Source organism: Mobula hypostoma, chromosome 22 (assembly GCF_963921235.1).
Source record: "Mobula hypostoma chromosome 22, sMobHyp1.1, whole genome shotgun sequence".
In the NCBI taxonomy this organism is placed as follows: Eukaryota; Metazoa; Chordata; class Chondrichthyes; order Myliobatiformes; family Myliobatidae; genus Mobula; species Mobula hypostoma.
In genome coordinates, this window is record NC_086118.1 from 18,872,517 (window position 1) to 18,896,113 (window position 23,597).

Here is a 23,597-nt window from a genome sequence, read left to right on the forward strand (position 1 = left end):
CTGATGATACAAAGATTGGAGGTGTAGTAGACAGTGAGGAAGGTTTTCAGAGCCTGCAGAGGGACTTTGACCAGCTGGAAAAATGGGCTGAAAAATGGCAGATGGAGTTTAATACTGACAAGTGTGAGGTATTGCACGTTGGAAGGACAAACCAACGTAGAACATACAGGGTTAATGGTAAGGCACTGAGGAGTGCAGTGGAACAGAGGGATCTGGGAATACAGATACAAAATTCCCTAAAAGTGTCGTCACAGGTAGATAGGGTCGTAAAGAGAGCTTTTGGTACATTGGCCTTTATTAATCGAAGTATTGAGTATAAGAGCTGGAATGTTATGATGAGGTTGTATAAGGCATTGGTGAGGCCGAATCTGGAGTATTGTGTTCAGTTTTGGTCACCAAATTACAGGAAGGGTGTAAATAAGGTTGAAAGAGTGCAGAGAAGGTTTACAAGGATGTTGCTGGGACTTGAGAAACTCAGTTACAGAGAAAGGTTGAATAGGTTAGGACTTTATTCCCTGGAGCGTAGAAGAATGAGGGGAGATTTGATAGAGGTATATAAAATTATGATGGGTATAGATAGAGTGAATGCAAGCAGGCTTTTTCCACTGAGGCAAGGGGAGAAAAAAACCAGAGGACGTAGGTTAAGGGTGAGGGGGGAAAAGTTTAAAGGGAACATTAGGGAGGGCTTCCTCACACAGAGAGTGGAATGAGCTGCCAGACGAGGTGGTAAATGCGGGTTCTTTTGTAACATTTAAGAATAAATTGGACAGATACATGGATGGGAGGTGTATGGAGGGATATGGTCCGTGTGCAGGTCAGTGGGACTAGGCAGAAAATGGTTTGGCATAGCCAAGAAGGGCCAAAAGGCCTGTTTCTGTGCTGTAGTTTCTATGGTTTCTATGGTTACAGACAACATAGAGACACAATTTCGACTTAGTACCAGCTTAGATCCAGATATAAATGTTTTGATTAATGTTTAAACTTTCCCAGAAAAGGACTGATCAGTTGTGACCAATGCTATCTACATTACTTGATGTCACCCAACATGCATTACTCTGCATAAACTGATTCTTTTGCATTGGGAAATGCAGAATATGTAATGCCACTTTCTGGTGGGGCCAGCAGAATAAGTAAGCCTCCATACACTATTGCATTAAAAGTGGAATATTTACTACTTCTTCACAACGATGTTAGACAGAAGCCAAATGCATTTTTTATTGGAACTGGAAAAATATGCATTGTAAAAATATGATACTTTAATGGCCATTGTCCTCTATCCATTGCGGACTAATGAGCTTTGGTGTGCAAGAAAATCAATGTGAACTATATCGTTTTCAAATTGTACTTTTGCCTTGGCAACTTTCTAAATCTTTAATGGGTGGTGAGTAATTCTGAAATCACTTACAAAACCTTTTTGACGTGATGTCCAGTGTTTGGCACAGAAGACTAAAGTCATGTCTCATTTGAAAAGGGTGAAAAATTAATGGTCCGAGGGCAGAAGTAAAATGGAAACCTGGGCTTCTGCCTTTAATTGATTGTCCATTCACCGTGTCCACAATTAATCAAGCAAATCACAGCACTCTAATAGACATTTAAACAGCTCATAAAAACTCTTTTGGGAAACTGGTTTCATCAACACAGCAAAGTCATCTGTAAAATATTGACCCAAATGGCAAGAGGAAGATTCACTGGCAGCACAGAATATTTGACATGATATTAGTCTATAAAGACTCAATAAATGTAGAAAGCACAATGCATTGAACTTTTTACCTTAGCAAGCACACCACTTTTAAATGCTGATTTGAACTGTGCATAATTTGCTTAAGGAACGATTTAGATAAAAATATCTTTATGACATATTTATTTATATAGTAATGAACTAGTAGATGATAATAAACGGAGCCACTTGGAATAGCAACAACCTAATTTGGAACAAAATCAATTCCAAATGCTAATTAATTCCCTGCTGATATTTTTTCATTTTTGGTTTAGTGTGGATGTTGACTTTAATGTCATCCCATCAAATCTGGGAAAATGTATTCAGGGTTACTGTTAAATAGTACAGTTGTTCTAGGTAGTAGGTATAAGTGGATTAACAACTCTTGTTGTGTACCACTACATCGGTTAATACAGGGGATAGTTCAAATGTGCTGGAGACTACTGTGGTTGTCAGATACAGGGGTGTGATCCACAAGAGTGTACTGTACATAGGGACTAACATGCATAGGGACTATTAGAATGAGAGGTAAAGGGAAGTAGGGTCAATATATTGAGACGGAGAAAATAAATTGTCAGGCATTAGTTAGGGTAACATCTATTGTGCAATTTTACTTCAGAGCAAGCTAAAACAGAACATAAATCCCAGTGTTTGAATGGGGTGGCAGTTTTGGGTTGCACAAACAAGTCTTCTGCCCTTATGTTTTGAACAACTGTGGTCCACAACAACGAGGATATATAAGTACATCTAGAATTATACAAACGCCTGTCCTGTATCAGCCATCCGCTCCTGAATGGAGAGTTCCAGCTTGAAAGTCCTTGTACCTTTCTCTTTGTAAATGAGTAACAAATATATTTATTGCCTCACAGTGTAACATAACATTTACAATATTTTAGCATCAACAGATCAGCTTTAATACAGACAGACAACAACATTGCTACATGGTACTGCACTACTGCAAAACATTGTTTTCCTTTTGGATGGGCTTACTGATGCAAAGCCCAGGATTATTATGAACAGATCCCATGCTCTACAATTACAACACAAGGAGCTGAATTAGATTTATTACTGAATGGGTATTCAGATTACCATTTTAGTTGTCCTTTGTCTCCAAACGCCTACACTAAAATTCCCTTCCCTTCTAATGGGCACACAAGCATTTCATCCTGGGGGCCTTTGGACTGCAGATTATGAGTATTAAATGGTTTTTGCAAAGAAGCGGTTTCTACTGTACCCTTGAGATGTCCTCGCCCTAGTGTCACAAATCCTGAAGAGATGAAGTTATGCAAGTCTGGTCCTCCGCTGCGATAGCCATGACTGGTGCCTGAATCCTTCCCATAAAGCCCTGTTGGCAAAAGGAAGAGCGTTCACAATTTCCACGGTAGTAACTGTGCCAAAGCTTTTGAGTAATTGACATCTGGATGCAACTGTACACCTTACTCATGAACAATTCTTGATTTGAAAATTTGTATGCATTTGTTTTCATAAGCTACCCCCAAACAAAAACAGTATAGCTTCAAAAATTCTATAGCACTCAACTTTCCCAGCTAGCCCCTAAAGGACTATTGTCGTGCTACTATAATTGTACAGTTTATGACAGCCATTTGTAAAAACAGAACAGCAAAAGAACCTGCATTTATATATTTCTTTTCACAATATTAGGACATCTCAAAGTGTGTAAAGTACATCTGATAAACTCTAGTGAATATTGTTAGGCAGGAAATATGGCATCCAATTTAATGTTTACACGTGCCCACGTGCAATATTCGAACAATTAACAAACTTTCAATGGAATTAAGGCATAAATATTGGCGAGGAAATAAGTGATAATTGCTCTTCTCATATTCAGAATGACAGCATGTGATCCTTTATATCTATCTGAGCTCAGCTGGAGATTAGTTTAGTATCTTAACCAATGGATGGATGGGAACAGAGAAATCCCATTATCACTATTTGGAAGCCAATGCATAGAACACCAGCTGTTGCCTATAGCAGTCTCAGCCATGTTCCAGAACAATAAGTCTGAAGTCTTTGTTGGATGGGAGATAAAATTGTATCATTTATTTCACTTCCATCCTGGTCTTTATTGCCTGAATTTATGTTGCTAATGACAGTTAAAATATTTAACAAGCTATGTTTGTGTCTGCAAGCTGTCCAATTTTGGAGAAAATAGGGAGTAAAGCATTTACGAGCTGATTTTTCATGTAAATATAACTCATGTTTGGATGTCAATGTATTGTTCTACAGTTGTCTGGGTACAGCATGCTTCAGACTTCTGGAAAGAGGAGTATTTAAGAGCAAAAGCTCATGTTAACCTTGTTTCTCTTTTAACAGATGGTTCCAGACCTGCTGAGTCAGAGTCATCATTATTGAAACAGACATCTGAGCCCAATGCATCTGCTTGACCATGAAGATTCCACTGTCACAAACCACAAATTATTCTTCTCATCCCCATCAATTCCCTCTTGATTCTTCTGCCACCCACTACACAAGGGGCAATGTGCTTACCAATTATCTACCAACCAGATTATCTTCGGCCTGTGAAGGAAATCAGACATCAATGGAAAACCAAAACATACAAACTCCAGTCTAACAGCATCCAGAGCAGTGAGGTAACAGTGCTAACTTCTGGGGCTCGGTGTCTTCCATAACAGTCTTTCTATCAATGTCTGCTTTCATTTCAGACCTGCAGCATCTGCAGCTTTTTGATTTTAGTCTGCTTCAGACAATTATTGGGAGGAATAAAATGGGATTTCTTTAGCCGGAGAGCAGTGAATCTGTGAAATACAATGCCTAAGGCAACTGTGGAGACCAAGTCATTGGGTATATATAAAGAAGGATTTGATAGATTCTTCATTAGTGAGGGCGTCTAAGGCTATGGGGAAAAGACAGGAAAATAGGGTTAAGAGGGACAATATATCAACCATGATGGAATTGCAGAGCAGAATTGATGGGCCAAATGGCCTAACTCTGTTCCAATGTTTAATGGTCTTATTAATGTGCACAGGATTAGTGTAAATGGGTGTGTGAGTGGCCTACTTCTGTGCTGTATGACACCATGATTTTCATAACTTCTGTAACTATTATACTTCATTCAACTTGAATAATATTAGACTTATGATCTTCCTATTTCTGGGGATGGCAGAAATATTTGAGTCCTAAACAGTTGAACATTTTCATACAGATTGTTGCAAGGATCTTCATTCTGTACCCACCACCCTGAAAGAACAAGAATTATTTCCAGCTCAGCTAAAGTACAATGTTCCTTTGCTTGCTTTAAGTGTACTAGGACAAAAAAAAATCCATTGACCTGAAATTCCGAAAACTCATTGCAAGCTTCCAGGAAAATAAAAGAGTTCCTTCCAGACAAATCTGAAAATTATCACCAAGGCCAGTACAGTGCAAAACTGAATCCTCGTATGTTTTAAAACCTTCTGTTAAAAAAGCAATGGCATGCTTAATTGGTTTGACATGAAGAAGCAGTAATGTTTATTTTCCTGGTCAAATCATTCTGCAAAATTTAACTCTGAACTGTGTGGCTGCACCTTAAGACTGGTTCCACATTTGGCTGTTCCGGAGGGCACTGAAGACGTGCTCACTTCATGTGCTGGGGTGCAAGTCTGGGTAATCGAATAACGATTTCCTAATCAGCACTTCCCGTATGTGACAAGCTTCATTGGGAGTGCATGATTACAGAATTGGCCCCATTACTTGTTTCCTTCCAAAATTACTCATAAAAAGGATGTGATAATTTAGTGAATGTTGGAAATTCTTACATAAATCAACCAAGTAACTTTTCTGCTGTCTTTCTGCTATCATTTCTGTAGTAGATTACAGAAACGTTGTAACATTTGCTTACATAAGGTTTGCCACACAGCTGCGAAACAGGCGTATGTCATTATTTATTTTATACGCCAGCCTCCTCAAAACATACTTCATCTCACGCCATTATCACAACTTCTGATTCTTTTCTCCCTTATATAATTATATAAATGCAGCTATTTTAATCAGTTCCATTTGGGAACATTTTAGTCATTCTGACTGAAGTGTGATTACCTTATATTTGTGATTCTCTTACTGGATTCCCACATATGAACATAACATAGAAACATAGAAACATAGAAAATAGGTGCAGGAGTAGGCCATTTGGCCCTTCGAGCCTGCACCGCCATTTATTATGATCATGGCTGATCATCCAACTCAGAACCCTGCACCAGCCTTCCCTCCATACCCCCTGATCCCCGTAGCCACAAGGGCCATATCTAACTCACTCTTAACTCACACTGTTTCCTGTGGCAGAGAATTCCACAGATTCACCACTCTCTGTGTGAAGAAGTTTTTCCTAATCTCAGTCCTAAAAGGCTTCCCCCTTATCCTCAAACTGTGACCCCTCACTCTGGACTTCCCCAACATCGGGAACAATCTTCCTGCATCTAGCCTGTCCAATCCCTTTAGGATTTTATACGTTTCAATCAGATCCCCCCCTCAATCTTCTAAATTCCAACGAGTACAAGCCTAGTTCATCCAGTCTTTCTTCATATGAAAGTTCTGCCATCCCAGGAATCAATCTGGTGAACCTTCTTTGTACTCCCTCTATAACGATTATTTAATCTAGAGAACCCTCCTAAAATTTTAACGATCTGCTTTTGGTCACCTATCGCTTAGGCTTTTGGCTGTTGGTTCCACTGAGCAGGGCAAATCAGATGATTCCCAAAACAGGCATTCTACTCTACCACATGAAGAGATTTAACATCCCCATTGACTCACTGGAATCTGTAGCCCATGACCATTCGAAATGGAGAAGGAGCATTGGGTTTGGCATTGAGAACCCCAGGCCATATGCCAAGAGAATGCAGAAGTCCTGAGTGTGCTGCAGAAGGAATGCTTCACTTCACAAAATATCATTCATGCTCTCATTGCCAAGCACCTCATGTCCCACATGTTGCAAAATCTGTGGGTCAAGCATTGCTCTCATCAATCACTTCAGAAGCAGAATGGGTGCAAACAGTCCCTCCCTCTCAAGGAGCGGAAGAAAGAAGATAAGGAACCAGTAGAAAAGGAAGAAAAGTAGAAAGAAGAGGAAGAGGAAAATGAGGAGGACAGAGAAGAGGAAGAAACAGGAAATGTAGAAAAAGATGAAATAATATATAAGAGATAAGAAATGAATATGAGAAAGAACAGGAAAAGCAAGAAGAGGAAGTGTAGGAAGAGAAAAAGAGTAAAGAAAGGAGCAGAAAGGGGAAGAAAATGAAAACAAAAATAAATGAATAAGTGGGAGAGGTGAAAGAAGATCTTACACACACACACAGTCTCTTTTAAAAATATGTAACACATTTTTAACTCTGTAAATGATTACATAACGCATGCATTTAAATAAATTGGGCCAGAACTTACTGCTGGCCATGAGCCGCCTACATTAACTGCTGATCTATGTAAAAAATATGAATTTACCTATTTGTAAATCTATTGCTGTAAGCTTGTGAATTTGTCCTGATTCTAAATGATTAGGTCCCCCGTGGTGATGAGGCCTTGTTCAATGGAATGCCTCACTAGTCTGGCAGTTAGTTGGTTGTCCACTGCGCTTGCCTGGAGAAGGGCAGAGGCGCCCAGATGCAAGCAGTTTCACCATACAATAAACTTAACTGATCTTCTGGCATTTCTAGCATGAGTCACTTCATAGAAATAAAAAGCAATACGGAAATCAAACCTGGAAATACATTTAATGGAGTTTCAAGGGGTTACTTTATTCATACGTGGATCGTTTTTACTGAATCACATGATTTCCAGTAATAAAGTTTAATGATGGTAACTAATGCAGTCATTATAACTTACAGGTCAAAATGAACAGTTGCCTTCCAATTAAATGATCTTGTCTTGAAACATATTTACCTCTTGCTACAGTTCTGCACAATGAGCTGAAGATCTGGTGCAAGCACAACTGAACTCTTGGTGCTCACTGGGCTTTCCAGAATCCGGAGGTGAAACATAAGTAATCTGAGCTAAGGTACTCGATGCAAAGTACATCCAACCTCCAGATTTATCCAAACCTTGGCGGACATATGTTGAGTGACATATTCATTTGAAGGCAGTTGCTTACACTGATTGAAAACGTTGATGAACCAGTCGTCTGTTCTGTCTTCGTTTAACTAATCTTAATACTTTTAAGTTCCATCAACAAAATATAGCTTCAAGTAAGTTTATTATTTGTATGCTTTTTATTTAATCATCTAAATCCCTTAATATATCTTTAATTTAAAAGCCATTCAAAGGCCTGTGCTATCAGTGTCTATGGGCCATCAGGACTTGAAGTGGAGCCTCCAGTTCAGTCCCTTAAGAACTTTCTGTGATTGTGATCACTTTGCTTTGTAGAATAGCAGTGGCAAACCTTCCAGGTCAATTGGAAAACAAGGCTCTAAAAAACAACTGTGCCCACAACAATAACAATGGGCTCATGCACAGGGCTTGACCCAGGCCCATTTGCTACTCAAGCTTGGTAATAGCATTAATAATTATACCAACAGAGGTGATCGGCCCATTATCTACAATCAGTGAAAAGTATTGGGCACTACTGTATATTGACCACCAAATATGATATTCATATTCCGAAATGCCCTCAACCAATTAAGTGCTTTTGAATTGCAGTTACAGTTGTGGGATTTGAGAAACACACAAGTAATTTGTGCACAGTAAGTTTCCTAAGTTTGTGATGTTGAATGATGGACAAAAATTAGCTGAGGCTCCAGAAGAGCTCTGCTCTTCTCCAACATATTGCTTTGGGATCTTTACAGTTCACCTGAGAGGGCAGATTGGACCTTGGCTTAATGTATCATCTGAAAGACAATACATCGAGCAATCCATCACATGATTCAGCACCGAAGACTCCCCCTAGATTATTATGTATTATCAAGTATCCAGCTTGGGACTTTTAGCAATAACCTTCTGATTCAGAGGTGAGAATGTTACCAATGGAATTTCAGCTGTTCCTTCTACATTCAAAAATGGACTGACATCGGATTTTGTTTTGACAAGTGCTGAAGAGTACAAGAGACATGTCACGTCATGGCTGTAAGCCATTCACTACAGCAACATAATTCTTAATCACCAAAGTAATGGTTCACCACATAGTGATGCAGGGAGATTCATTCCTGCAGACCTTCCAGTGGCCAAGCTGTAAATGCACCAGGATCTGGAAGGAATAAGCAGCAATTGTTAAGTATCACCCTGGACAGACCTACTTTCAGTATCAACCTTTGATTTCTGTCTACATTTCTGAAGGCTGCTGTTTCCACAGTAGCTCTTTTAGCTGTGTGAGATGAATACATTAATAATTGGGTACTTATATTGTCAATTCCACCCCCTTCATTTCTCTATGTGTAAGTTCAAAATATCCATAATTTTCTCTGATAGTTTTTGAACAAATATTCAAGTTAATATAAATTTTAAAATAATTTAAATATGGCCATTCCTGGCAGCTAATGAATAAATATGCTGTGCAAGTGATAGTGTTGGGTCATAGCAGAGAGTGTGAACCATCGTGCTTTGGGCAGTGGTAAAATTAGCTCCACAATTTTCAGGTGCATGAATGGCTAAGTTAGTAAGCATTCTCCCCTTGCATCTTTTTCTTTCTGTGAGGATGTCAGGTGAGAATAAGTTTGGGCTTAGGCCAGGACACAACAACCAGATTCACAGATGCTTAATGGTCACTTGGGACAGCACTGGTGTCAATGGAATCAGTGCTCCGGAAAGAAGAGAGAAAAATCTTTTACTTTGAGAAGGGTGAAATTACTGCCGACATCGCAGACAGAACCCACTGCAACAAATTCAGTGAACAATAATCCGTAACCAATTCATTGGCTGCAGTTTTAGCAATCCTTGTCAATGCAGACTGAAATTACATTTAAAATGTTTCTAATGTCACTTTACAGGGAGCAGGAAAAGCAGGTTTGCTTTCTCTACTGCAGTCCTTAGCCAATCAGACTTAGGTTAAAGAGAGTCTAACAGAATAAACGTCATCTCTCTCCATAATCAGATTCCATCCAACAGAAAACCTGACAGCTCACCATTTAACAGGACAAACAGATATGTGACAAATCCTAAGTAGCACGGTTGGCGTGAAAGGAAAGATATAGTAAAGAATACAGCCAGATACATGATTCTGAAGATACCTATTGTAACGGTTCAATAGGACAACGTATTGGACTACACAGCATTTGAACTATAGCTGACACCACTACAGGAAAAGGAACAGAATGCAGTCCACTGTAGTCATGCTTATGGGCATAACATTTGTAAGTAAATGCTGAAAGCCAATTTGCTTTTGGCAGCTGTTTGGCATGTGCTTGCCTAAAATTCTTCTCCATTCTACACTCATTGATACTGAAGTTTTATATGCCCATACAGTCATTAATAGGAACAAGAAGCATAGGCTGAGCTTGTGAGCTTGTGTTCACACTTAGCTGCCTCCTTTTAAGAGAAAGGTCTTTCTTATTGAAGTTTATGCAGATGGAGTTCAATCTGGATAAATGTGAGGTGATGCATTTTGGAAGGGCAAACCAGAAGGCTGAATACAGGGTTAATGGTCAGTTACTTAAGAGTGTGGATGAACAGAGGGACCTTGGGGTTCAAATCCATACATCCCTCAAGGTCGCAGCACAGGTTGATAGGATAGTTAACAAGGCCTATGGGATGCTAGGCTTCATTAATAGGGGGATTGAGTTCAAGAGTAGAGAGGTCATGTTGCAACTCTACAAATCTCTGGATAGACCACACTTGGAGTATTGTGTTCAGTTCTGGTCACCTCATTATAGGAAGGATGTGGAAGCTATGGAGAGGGTGCAGAGGAGATTTACCAGGATGTTACCTGGATTGGAAAACAAGTCTTATGAAGCAAGGTTAGTAGAGCTGGGACTTTTCTCTTTGGATCGTAGAAGGATGAGAGGGGACTTGATGGAAGTCTACAAGATTATGACAGGCATAGATAGGTTGGATAGCCAGTACCTGTTTCCCAGGGCACAAATAGCAAACACCAGAGGGTATATGTACAAAGTTAAGGGAGGGAAGTTTAGGGGAGACATCAGGGTAAGTTTTTTTACACAGAGGGTTGTGGGTGCCCGGAATTACTTGCCAGGAATGGTGGTGGAGGTTAAAACATTAGGGGTATTTAAGAGCCTCTTGGACAGGCACATGGATTAAAGAAAAATAGAGGGTTATGGGGTAGTGTAGGTTTAGTACATTGTTTTTTTAAGGAATATATGGGTCGCCACAACATCGAGGGCCAAAGGGCCTGTACTGTGTTGTAGCATTCTAGTGTCTAGTTTTCAACAGTGACTTTATTACGTCTATTTTATAGTTAAGGAAACCAAGTAATGAGCCAAATCCCAGTCTGAAGGCCATAATTACAGTTGTGAAGAGTGGAATAAAAGTTAAAATTAATCCTCTGAGGTTTTTGTTTAAAGGCTGACCCATTGTGAATTTAAAAAAAAAACAAGGATCTCCAGTGATGCATTTGTCTTAATTTGCTCATTGCCAAGTTAGAGGGAGAAGTAGATCACCAGATGCAGTATTTGCTGTGTTGCTGGGAGAATCAAAAAGGAAAATTCTCCTGATTGCTGACCATTAGAAATTGACTGTAAGACCAAAGTGAGACAATGTTTAATCATCGGCAATTTTCCTAATAAAATAAATCTCTCCTTCATTAAAAGACAAGCTTTGAAATTTCTTCGTATGCTGTGTTCTGATTGCTCACTGTTCATGTCCCTTAATCGTTCAGATTGCGTCACCCTTCCTCTCCCTTCTTATATCTGGTTAGCCGTGCTATATTTTACCTCTTCTAAATCTGTATTCCACATAGGATGTTGCCATTTGAACTATAACCCTTCATCCAAATCACCTGTCACACGAACACTCAAGATATTTTACTGCATAGCTCAAAAGGATAAAATATTTGTAACTGCATTTCATAAATCATTGTTAGAAATTATTAATTCTTTTGGAACATCATATTGCTCAATTGTTAAAAGGGCTTTTCTTCATATGATGTTTTATTTTTAATTATTTGTCATGAGTTGATAATGTGGTGTGTTATAAGCCATATAAATACTTCATAGAAAATCCTCAGTCATTTCAGACTTGCTCTCGGCACCAATAGATCTGCCTGAAATAAATAATTTGCTTGGATTCTGATCAGTGTTCTGAATTGCTTGAGGAGCTGGATGGCAAACCTGAGACTAATTTTTCTCAGTAACACACACATCCCTCATCTCCTCAAACATCAATTGCTCTTATCTGTCTGCGCGAGTCATTATTGACAAATACTTGATTAATTGTTGCATCCCTTTTTAGGTCGTTACTTGAAAAGTTGCTTGAATTTCAATGAACACCAGCCCATAAGATCATGATCAAGAAACATTATTGACATGACTAATCTGTTACGTTCAAAATATTGAAATAAATCACAGGAAGACATGGGAGTCCAAAATGCGAGTCTAACTTTGGGTTTAATCTTAAGAGGGTTAATGGCGCCTAATGGCGACTCCTCTGCTTTCATCTTCGGAAACAGCTCTATTTTCATCTTTAATGTCTCTATTTTTTGCTTTTCAAGGTTCTTCTGAAGACCCTGACCTGGAGTTACATGCTGACTACGGTTCTTTGCCAGAATGGAACCTGCTCTCGGGGTTCCATAACTGGCCATTGTTTGGCACGCCAAAGGCTCGGCCTAAGAGTCCAGCTCGAATTCAGAAGCCTAGGATCTCGGGGCTCTGGAGATGGGCGGATCGAGGGTTGGCGTCACAACAGGAGATCCATGTGTCGTCAGGGGAGTCAGGATATCTGCTGTGTGCCTGAAGACCCAGGATCTTTGAGATCCTCAAGCACAGGGCTTGAAAAAGTGACATAACAGACTTTTAACATCGTAAATCAGCGAGTTGTTTGTTATATCTCCTCGTTCACTAGGAAAATGGAGACATCTTTTTCCCTTTCTATGTCGAATACCGGGTGAAATGTGAAGTCTTTGGGGTAACTGCAAGTCTGTGTCTTTGCTATTGCTTTGCTCATGCTTGAGTGCTCGGTGACGGTGCCGATGTTTTTTTTTGCTGGTGAGGGGTGAGGGGATTGTTGCTCGCTGTCGCTTACACGCGGGAGGGAGGAGTTGAGGGGGACTTCGGGGTTCTAACATTTAACTGTCGTTCATTCTTTGGGGCACTCCTCTGTTTTTGTGGATGGTTGCAAAGAAAAAGCATTTCAGGATGTATATTGTATAGATTTCTGTGACATTAAATTATACCTTTGAACCTTTGAAGTGGCGCGTGCATGTATCACATGTGATTACGTATGCATTTCACGTATTTACACATTTAACCTGTAACGAATTATTTAAATGAACAAGCGTGCTTAATTAAACAATATATTCACAAGATTGAAATATTAAATACACAACTCAATCAACACAGCAGTGAATCAACAGCATTATAATGTATGCAAAAGATCTTGTGCAGTTTTGGATAATCACTTGATGGGCAATTGTGTGTAAAAGTCAAATACAGTTTTGCTGTCCATCATCATACTGTAAAGCTTTTGTCCATTATTGAACAACATTAACAACTAGCTTCTGTGTACATTGTTGGTCATTTACAAGTTACAGACAACAAATGAACTTGATTGTAATAGATCTGGTGTGGTTGAGCACATGAGTGATTATTTTAAGTTCAAGTTGAAGTTTGTTGCCGTTGGTGTAATTCCATGAAAGTTTGTTCCTTGCAGCAGCAGGACAGATTAAAATGTGACAATGTATTCAGTAATGTTTTGAATAGGTTATCAACAATGCAAATCCCATTTCTAAATTGAAAATTTCACTACATTATTTACAAGGAATAAAATAATAATACATTAAATATATTAGATTATTTTAGTTCCAAACCTGGAACAGCAGTATCTTACACACTAAATATGGTGCAGATTCAACATTTAGAAATAGCTAATGGTTACTTGTGAGTTAAAGACAGAGCTTTAAATGACATTTATAATGAAACAGTAAACCACTGGAGCAAAGACTAAGTAATATAAATCTGCAAGATCTTGATGAGCGTCCTTATTCATTTTCTTTTTTTTTACACAGCAGTTGTCCTTGTGACATCTGAGTGAGATTCCAATTTAGCCCTAATTAGTTCCAAATTATAGACAGCTTTGAGCTGTAGACGACACCTGCTCAAATATGGATCAAGGCGATGTTGAACTAATTTACCATCTTTGATTCAATTTCAATCCTCATTGCAAGGAGCAAAAAGTACTCTACTTGTCCACTGTATTAAACAACCTTAATCATTTACTTTAATTTGAAACCCACAACTAAGAATAAAAATATGAAGTTATTATTAAAGCATTTAATACAAATTGGTTGCCACCTCATTTGAATTAGTGTTGATCTTTTAGGGTTAATTACATCACTGAAGCACTTTTGTTGAGATTGTACACATGACACAAATCATTCTCAATTCTTTATTAAATTAGCCTAATTTCTTTTTGAAATTACCAGCTGAGGAATTAATTTTAAAAAAACTTTTGTTTCATATGGCTTTTGATTCCATCTGCAATGTGACTCAGGTTATGTTGATTTATAGCAATGATCCAGAGAGGCTGTGTTGGCTTTTAATATATGTGTTTTATTCTGTTATTGAGATTGAGCTGTGTTTAACCTGGCACGTCACTGACTGTTACTTTCTGTTGCTAGTAGTTGTCTAGACAGGCTTGCAGATTGGTACAGATTTATTCATTTCTAATTTTCAGTCATAAAATTTAAAATAGTATTAGTTCAAACAGGGATTTAAGATTTTAATCTTACTCATATACTCTGACTGACATCTACAACTTCTATAACAAAGCCTAAATCTGGATACCAACAATTTTATCTGCACCATATTTAGTAGTAATAGTTTATGAAAATGATTTTCATTAAACTTATATTTGGTGAGCTTTTATGAAGCTCACAAGCATCAAGCAGCATTAAACCAAAACAATGCATAAAGGACATGCACCAGTATTGATGGCTTTAAGATGGGAGATTGGTTGGTGGCAGCTATTTTGACTCCTGTAATTTGCCCTACTTGTATACACGAATAGAAAAACTATGTATGTCATCTGCTACTGAATTCTCCTGTTACATGCTGGCCTTCAAAAATAGATGGCAAGGAAAAGGTTCCCTTTTAATTGGGTTGTGTTGTCTAAAAATGAAGCTACATCACAAAAGTAAAGCAACAGTTACAGTTGTCAAGGATATGTGATCCAAACAACATAAAGCAATTGAACAATAACTGAATATCTTCATTTAAATAAGGTACTGTATTAGTTAGCCATATGCTTCACTGAGACTGAAGGCTCTTAGATTTACGTCACGCTCTTTGAAGGTCTCTAGAACTGTGAAGAACAACTACTGAGTAATTGGTCTGTTCCACAGTGAATGTCACAGAATACTAAAACAAAAATCTGTGAACCTGCCATCTTGTAAATTCTGGTGTAAATACCCCATTGTATTTCTGACCTATAGATATGTGGTTGGGGTAAATGTTTACATGTTTCTGGGCAGGTAACTTTGGCATCTGACCATTGAACTCCTGAGTGACTGAGATACTTGAATGTAGAGAACAAATGATACCATTTGAGAAAGTCACCTGTAGCTACAGAAAGTGAAGCAATTAAATGGACATCCGTTATAAATTGAAGAATTTGAGTGATAATAAGCTTGCTCATAATCATCACCTTGACTCACGCATCGCTGAATCAGAAGTGTCTGGATTTCATTTTGCACTTTTTATTCATGCAGCTTGTTTTTGTATTTTCCTACTCAATTAAGGGAAACCCAGGCTCTCGATAACTCCTTATTGCATTATATAGAGATGATTAATTGCTATTGGATTTACTTCAGAATTTCACATAACCTAAGGTGATACCTCAGAGTAAGAACGTGCTGCATTAACAGAAGCTCAGCCCCTGGAACACGGACATTAACTTACGTTCCATCTGCCAGTTCAGTTGAACGCGCAAAGTACCACACATTTTCTAAAAAGAATTCCTTCTGCTCTCCTGGCCAATATTCTCAATCCCTGAGTCAACATTAAATCTCGATTAATTCCCTCGTTCATCTGTTTGTACAAATGTACAATTCGCAAATTGGCTGCTAGATCTGCTTACAAGCCATCATCAATTTTTCCCTGTGAGTATGTTTTATGTGAAAGTCTGTTGGCACTCTAGTTCACTGAAAGTTGTTCTTTTTAATGAGTAGAATATCTAACCCCATCAAACATCTCCAAACCAAGTTACTGCAAAATCCATACAGATCATATTCCTCTTCTAGTGGCACATTTCCCATTCCTGTCTGAAGAACTGGGTAAATATAGGCAGTACTCAGGGATTAGAGATTTCTGAGTTTGAACCTCGATATTGTTTGAACTGCTAAAATGACTTAGCTCTTCAACTTAGAGAGTAATGAGCTTCAAGTTAGAACCCACTTGAGTACTGAATTGTGGAATTAATGGTTTTATTGTAAAATAAAACCTCTTCCATATTCCATAGTTAGTCATTTTTAGGAAGGACCTCTAGCATGACTTGGCCTCTACTACCGAAGATTTACTTGGGGAGTGGGGGGGGGGTGTCTTCAATGAACTCAGAATCTTCCATAGCATTTTAAAGCCAATAACTTTTGAAATTAACTCACCCTTGTTAATGTAGGAAAGATGACTGCCCAACTGTACACAGCATCATGCCACAAACAACAGGTTGATAATGACCAAATAAGCTGATTTCATAAAAGATTAGTTGAGAGATAAATAATAGCTAGGCACATCATGTTCTCTGAGATAGTCTATCAGAATGATCCTTACCTGAGACAACAGATGAGAATTCAGTTTAACAACTCATTTCATAAAACAGCATCTCCAACAGTGCAGAACTTCTATGTTGCACTGAATTCTGTACTTGAGTGTCTGGAATTCACTTGAATCACAGCCTCAAGACTCAAAGATCAGAGTGACACTCTTATTCTTTGGCAGTCCCTTACCAGTGATGATAAGTTGCACTCCAATTTGTGAGTTCTGCTGTGAATGACGAGGCCAGTATGGGAACTACATATGTGGCAGGAAATGCTTGATGGAGTGGACAGGGAAAAGGCTACTGGGTAGGTAGATATTAGTTAGCATCTGACCAAACAGCACTTAAAGATCACAACTGGCAGATGGCAAAGCCAGATTTTTTCTTTTTGTCGTAGTTTTACTTCCTGCTGGAGCTGTTTGGAAAGAAATGGTGACATCTGGGTTGTCTGGAGCCCTGTCAAGCCTCTAGGTAGAAACTTGCCAAAACACTGACTGTTGCAAGGTTTATGAACAAAACACTGGGAACTGAGAAGAAAGCAGTCGAACTGAAAGCATTCAAATTATATCCAGGAATATATCTGGACAAGTGAAAGGTCTAAATAAAGTCTATTAGGAGAACAACGTGTGATATATTGGGAAGACGGTATTGGCATTGAACCTTCTCATCTCCCAAGACAAGAATTTGATCACATCTCTGTTCCTGAATAAGGTTACATGAAACATTACTTTTATTCTTTTTAATAAAACTGTGGCCACTAAATTTTAGATTTAATTCTTGCCATTTACTAAAGTAGTTGTAATATCTCACTTGACTTTCCACACCATAAAAGAGTGAATATTGCAGTGCTATTGATATACATGCACAAAATGCTAGAGGAACTTAGCAAGTCAGGCAGGATCTATGATGGGAAATGAGGTGTCTCGGCCCAAAACATCAACTCATTATTCCCCTCCATATGCCGCCTTACTTTCTGAGTTCCTCCAGTACTTTGTGTGTGTTGCTCAAAATTTCCAGCATCTGCAGAATCCTGCTGAAGGGTTTCAGCCTGAAACGTCGACTGTACTCTATTCCATAAATGCTGCCTGGTCTGCTGAATTCCTCCAGCATTTTGTATGTGTTATCTGCAGAATCTCGAGTGCTTATGAATGTTATTGATATGTATTTATTGATTCTTTCAGGAGCTCCTTCAGCCTTGCATGCTTATTACACAATACAGTATTAGGCGTATTTCACAGCACAGAAGGGCTTAATGAATGCTCTTGCTATCCCTCAAGTGCAGTCATAATCCTTAGGTTTTTTTTGCACAGAAATTACATACCCCTGATGGACGTATTCTTTAACAGACTTAGATATTTACTTTTGCTCTAGGCACATCTATAACATTTCTATGGGAATTAGGTAAACTGTTTCTAAAAACTAATAAAGTAAGCATAACAACAATGCCCTGAGAGCAGGTCACCTCTGGGGCTGCAAAAATACATTAGCAAATAAAAAGAAATGGGTTTCTCTACTTATGGAACATAATTGTACAAGGATAGGAGCAAGATCAGCAATCTGACATCTAGAGAGCTCAAAAATTCAAATTGTACAAGAACATATTTAATAAATGTCCTGAGCTCATAATCAATTTTCTAATATCTTTTGAAATCTAATTCTTTTTTCTCTCTGAGTGAATGGTGCCTGAGTGCTTCCTGCTGCAATTTTAGCTCCTGTACTGATTTTTACATTCTTCTGTGTTTTGTGAACAATTGTAATCTGAATTCAGAGAAATAAATGATTGTGCTTCAATGACTTAATTGAAATGAGATATTTTCTTGAAAATTGTTGGGCTCTTTTAACACGTTACTGTTTTAAACGCTGGTCTGTCTATGGTCCATTAAACTTGACTTTGGATCCTCTGGGCTGAACTTGTAAAAGCACCTTGTGATTCACTCATTGAACATTTTGAATGGCACAGCAATTCAATCCTTCTAATAAATCTTCTCACCTTCACGCATCTTCTTGATCCATTTGGCCTTTGATGGACTATTATTCCCTGGGGTGCTGAAATCCTCTTATATTGGAAACTAGATAGTAAGTATCAGGTGCCTATTCAATCATGACGGATTGGTCAGCCAGCACTGCTTGATTGTGTTCTGAAACAGTTTCCATCAACCGTCATTAATAATGTGTTAAGATCACTTAATTTTACTCTTCTAATTTAGGATTAGTCATCTCTCTACTGTCAACACAGATGAGAGCAGATAACCCTGCAAATTCAGGGAACAAAGCATGGATTATAACTGGACTCCTAGATATGTTAACTGAGCAATTGGTGTTTTATTGTATTCATATACATATTTTAATTATATATACAAAATTAATTACAAGAGTGGTTGTAATTTGTTGCTCCAAATAAGTGATCAGATTAATTTTTAACCATGCAAATAAAGCTCAAGGAATTACAATTTTCAAATTAACTTAGAGGCTAAATTAACACATTGAAAGTGCAATCTATTTACAATTCTTTATTATTGAAGTAGTGTTGCAGCCACCTTTGACTGCATAGGAATTGACATGCATGTTTGATCCAGCTTCTCTGAAAGATTATGTCCTGTGTTTAAATGATAGACTGTTTTATGCCCATGACACTGCCACACAGCCAGAGGGCACCATACCGGTGATAAATTAGATACCATTACAAGGAATCAACATTATGAGTCGCCAGAATAACAAAACTTGCCTGCTGCTTCTATAAGGGAGTCTCACTGTGGCTTAAGCAGTCATGTGAGAGGGGAGTCCAGTCTTGGAAGCAGTGAGGATAGGAGGGAAGGATGAAATAGATTACTAAGCACAGTAGAGAGGCAGATAGAGGATGCTGGACCATTGTATTGCAATCCTTGGTGGAGAAAGTGAATGGTAAGTGATGTGATTTGTATCTCCATTCTCTGGACATATGTTCAGAAAGGCCATGGCCGCATGGAAATCCAATCCAATTCAGTCAACATGCTGGTGAATCTCTTCCAGTGCAACCACATCCTTTGTGTAATGTAGTAACCAGAGCTGTACGCAGTGCTCGAGATGTTGACTAACCAATGTTTCATTAAGTTGTAACATGTAGTCACAACTGCTCACTGTTACTGTCGGGAAGGAGCCTGAAGGCACACACTCAGCGATTCAGGAACAGCTTCTTCCCCTCTGCCATCGGATTCCTAAATAGACATTGAACCCATGAACACTGCCTCGCTTTTTATTTATTATTTCTCCATTTTGTGCTATTATTTTTAATATAACTATTTAATAAGTGTGTGTATATATACAAAGTTTGTGTGTGTGTATATATATATGGGGGATCTAGACGACTGGACATCTCAGGACCTCCATACCTTCTGCCCAGGCTTATGATGATCATCATCACCCATTGTCCTTCAAGACAGATGGATGCCGACCATATGCTTACTGTAATTCATCTATATTTATATTGTATTGCATTGTACTGCTGCCACTAAGTTAACAAATTCCACAACATATACTGGTGATATTAAACCTGATTCTGATATCTCTGCTCTTATATTCTATGCCATGGATGCCAGGCAAGTTTCCTAAATGCCTTCCTCCCTCTGAAGATCTCTAAATTCTTTGCATCTATTATGCAATTTCTAATATTTCCTCCATGCACATCAAATATCGGGTCATATAGATAGATGAAACCTGAATTTTAAAAATTGCCAATAATATTTATACATTTGTACAATGTTACAGCAGTAGTCTCTCAAAGCGTTTCCACATGGCAGATTAGGGATACTCTAGGCACAGTGTTGCATCGTGAATAATAACCCAATAGTCTGCTCTATTAATAGTGATAGAGTAACAGCAGGGAAATGGGCTCTTTGGTCGAATTCATTCATGTTGCCCACCAAGCTGGCCTGTATTGGACCCATATCCCTCTTAAACCTTTTGAATCATGTGCTTTTCAAACCATCTTTTATACATTATTATTAGATCTGCCTCGACCACTTTCTCTGCCAGCTCATTCCACATGAGCACCACCTTCTGCCTGAAGATGTTATCCATCAGGTCCTTTTTAAGGTTTTTGGTCTCACACCTTAAATTTATACACTCTAGTTTTTGGTACCCCTTTCCTGGGAAAAATATCTGGAGATATTGGATCAAATTCCAAAAACTCACCAGAAAAATAATCTAGCTAATATAATAAATCTGGAATAAAGGACCATCCTGTTTTATGAATGCTCTTTAAGGAAGGAAAATTGCTGTTGTTTCTGGTCAGACCAATATGTGGCTCCAGACCCACAGCAACATCTTTAGCTCTTAACTGTCTTTTAAAATAGCCCAATGAACCAGTTTGTTACATGCAAAAACTGTCGCACACTGCAAGGACCATCTAACCTAATTCAAAATTGTAACTCAGGAGCATCCAGTAATGGGCAGTATGTACTGACCTTCAAAGATGCATCCTTCTGTGAAATAAATTAAATAGTTGTAACCTACTCATATTTATAATAAGGGCAACTCTGATTGATCCCTCCTGCTCCTGATACTGGAGTGAATAGGTTTAAGGTGGGAGGGGGAAGTTCAATGGAGATGTACTGGACAAGTTTTTACACAGAGTGTTGATTGCACTAGTGTGGTGGTGTAGGTTTGTTAGTTAGGCACATGAAGGGGCATAGAATGTGCACAGACAGAAGGAATTAGTTTGGCACATTATTGTGAATCGAAGGGCCTCTTTTTGTCTGTACTGTTCTGTTGCTGCCAGACTACAACTTGTAAAAACCCTGTCATATTGGAGGAAGAAGTAAATCCCTTCTATTTTCCTCTGCTATACCTTGATTTAGGATAAAAAGCCCAAATAAAGAAAACTCCATGGACACTAGTCTCTGTAGCATCCGGAACATCTTCAAGGAGTGACATCTCATAAAAGTGACATCCATCACCCAGGACATGGCCTCTTCTCATTGCTGTCACCAGGGAGCTACTAGAGCCTGAAGGCACACACTCAATGATTCAGGAACAGCTTCTTCCCCTCTGCCATCTGATTTCTTAATGGATATTGAACCCATCAACACTATAACTCTACTTTTTTAAAATGTATTCCTATTTTGCACTACTTATTTATTTTCTTACTGGAATTCACATTTTTTCTTCTATTATTATATATTGCATTGTACTGCTGCCGTAAAGACAACATATTTCACGACATATACCGGTGATATTAAACCTGATTTTGATTCCGAACTTGTTCAATATTTTAAAGATTCCAACTTTGTTCTTGGCTGACACCTCAATGTATTTCTGCCTCACCCTCTTTCCATTTTAAATGAGCTAACACTGCTAGAGACTGTTTAGCTTTTCCTACATGGAGCACACACATTCATCGTGCATGGGCTCTCTCAAATTTGATCTAACCTGGTGCGTTCTGCCTGGTGTTCAAGATGTACAAGAAAAAATGAACATGACTGCGTGGTAACTGGTCTAATCATGGCTAAGGAGAATCAAACACAAGTATCACAATTGCATTTTCTCTGACATCTTCATCCTCTCTCTTTCAGTTTTGACATAAACCCCATACCAGGAATAGAAAGAGTCTGCCCTGCTGCAAAGTTTACAGAAGAAATTCTTTGCAGTCAGAAATCCCATATCTCATTTCCTGACCTCTCTTACTCTCCAGTGGTGTCTCATATGACAGCATAGACAGTAACTCCAGCAAGATTTATCCATAATGACAATAATTTGCCTTATGTCATATTTGGAATTGCTTTACTTTCCCAAAATCCAATATCAAATTGTACGCTCATAAATTCTCCAGTTTTTCCTAAAATGATTTAAACTCAACCCAAATTAAAATGTGAAGTTGTTTCATTGTTGATATTGGAGATTGATTGCATTGCATTGACCTGCAATGGACGTAATTGATGTACTGGGTTCACTCATGTCAATTCAGATAAAAAAATAAAGACAAAACAAGCTGAATAGGAAGATTATAATGTTTAGAGAAACAGCTCTCTGAAAGAATAACATGGTAGAAATGAAAGCACACAAGAGAAAAGGAAAATGGATACACAGTTGTAAAAGGAGTCTTCATAAAGGATGAAATCTGTAACCAATTGATTAGTGATGAAGTAGGAAAAGAAAAGGAGGGTTTAGAAAAAATTCAGTTTTAATTTTGTTTCATGTCTATTTGCTTGAGCTTCACTGCCTGTCGGAATTGAGTATTTATAAATCAGGTATTTTGTAGATATTGTTCAGAAAAGACTTCAAATAGCAGAAGTGACTTTTACCATTTGCCAACACAGAAGAAAGTACTATTTTAATGCACAGTTTAATGCACGTGATTAAATAACTGGGCCAGCTCCAGACTATATAGAGGCCTGTTACTCAGCTAATTATAACATGACTTTCCTCTGAGAATATGCTGCAGTTCTTGAATCTGGGTTAACTCTCATCAATGCAATATTCTGACTACTTTTTTTCCCCAATTTTCCATTCTTCTCTTCCCTCATCCACTATTTTAAACCTGAATAAAAATATTTCTTAACTGTGAGGAAATACAAGTCCAGAAACTGGGCCCATTTGCACATAACAGTGGTTTTATTGAAGCAGTGATAACTTCCAGGTATAATGGGACACAATAGCACACTTTGGGAAAACTGGTTCAGGCGGACCTGGACACTATTCACCTTGTCTGTTGTCAGTCATACACCAAGGCCCTTCACAGGTTATACCGTACTTCCCCCAGTGCCAACAGAAATTGGAACATTTGACTGCAATGTATGGCATTCACTGCTCAGTCTCAATAACATTAGAATCACATCACACATGATCCAGAAGTGAGCACGAAAACATGCCCTTCAGCCTATCCTATCCATGCAAACCAAAGGACCCTTCATGTCAGTACCAAATGCCCGAGTTTGATTCATATCCCTCTATATATGTAATAATCAAAGTGTTTTAGAAGTCTTTTATTGTACCTGCATCAGCCACTTCCTCTGACAGTCATTCCACATGCACCTCACCTTCTGCATGA

At 38.4% G+C, this 23,597-nt stretch overlaps 1 protein-coding gene across 2 annotated transcripts in view; it reads right to left on the reverse strand.

The window, feature by feature from the left end:
• LOC134336489 (protein shisa-6-like) overlaps positions 1-23,597 on the reverse strand; it is a 562,742-nt gene that overhangs the window by 426,903 nt on the left and 112,242 nt on the right. For both annotated transcript variants that reach the window (XM_063030757.1, XM_063030756.1), the window contains exon 4: positions 2,952-3,062. In XM_063030757.1, coding sequence (XP_062886827.1) covers positions 2,952-3,062 — 111 coding nt within the window. The remainder of the gene's footprint in view (positions 1-2,951; positions 3,063-23,597) is intronic.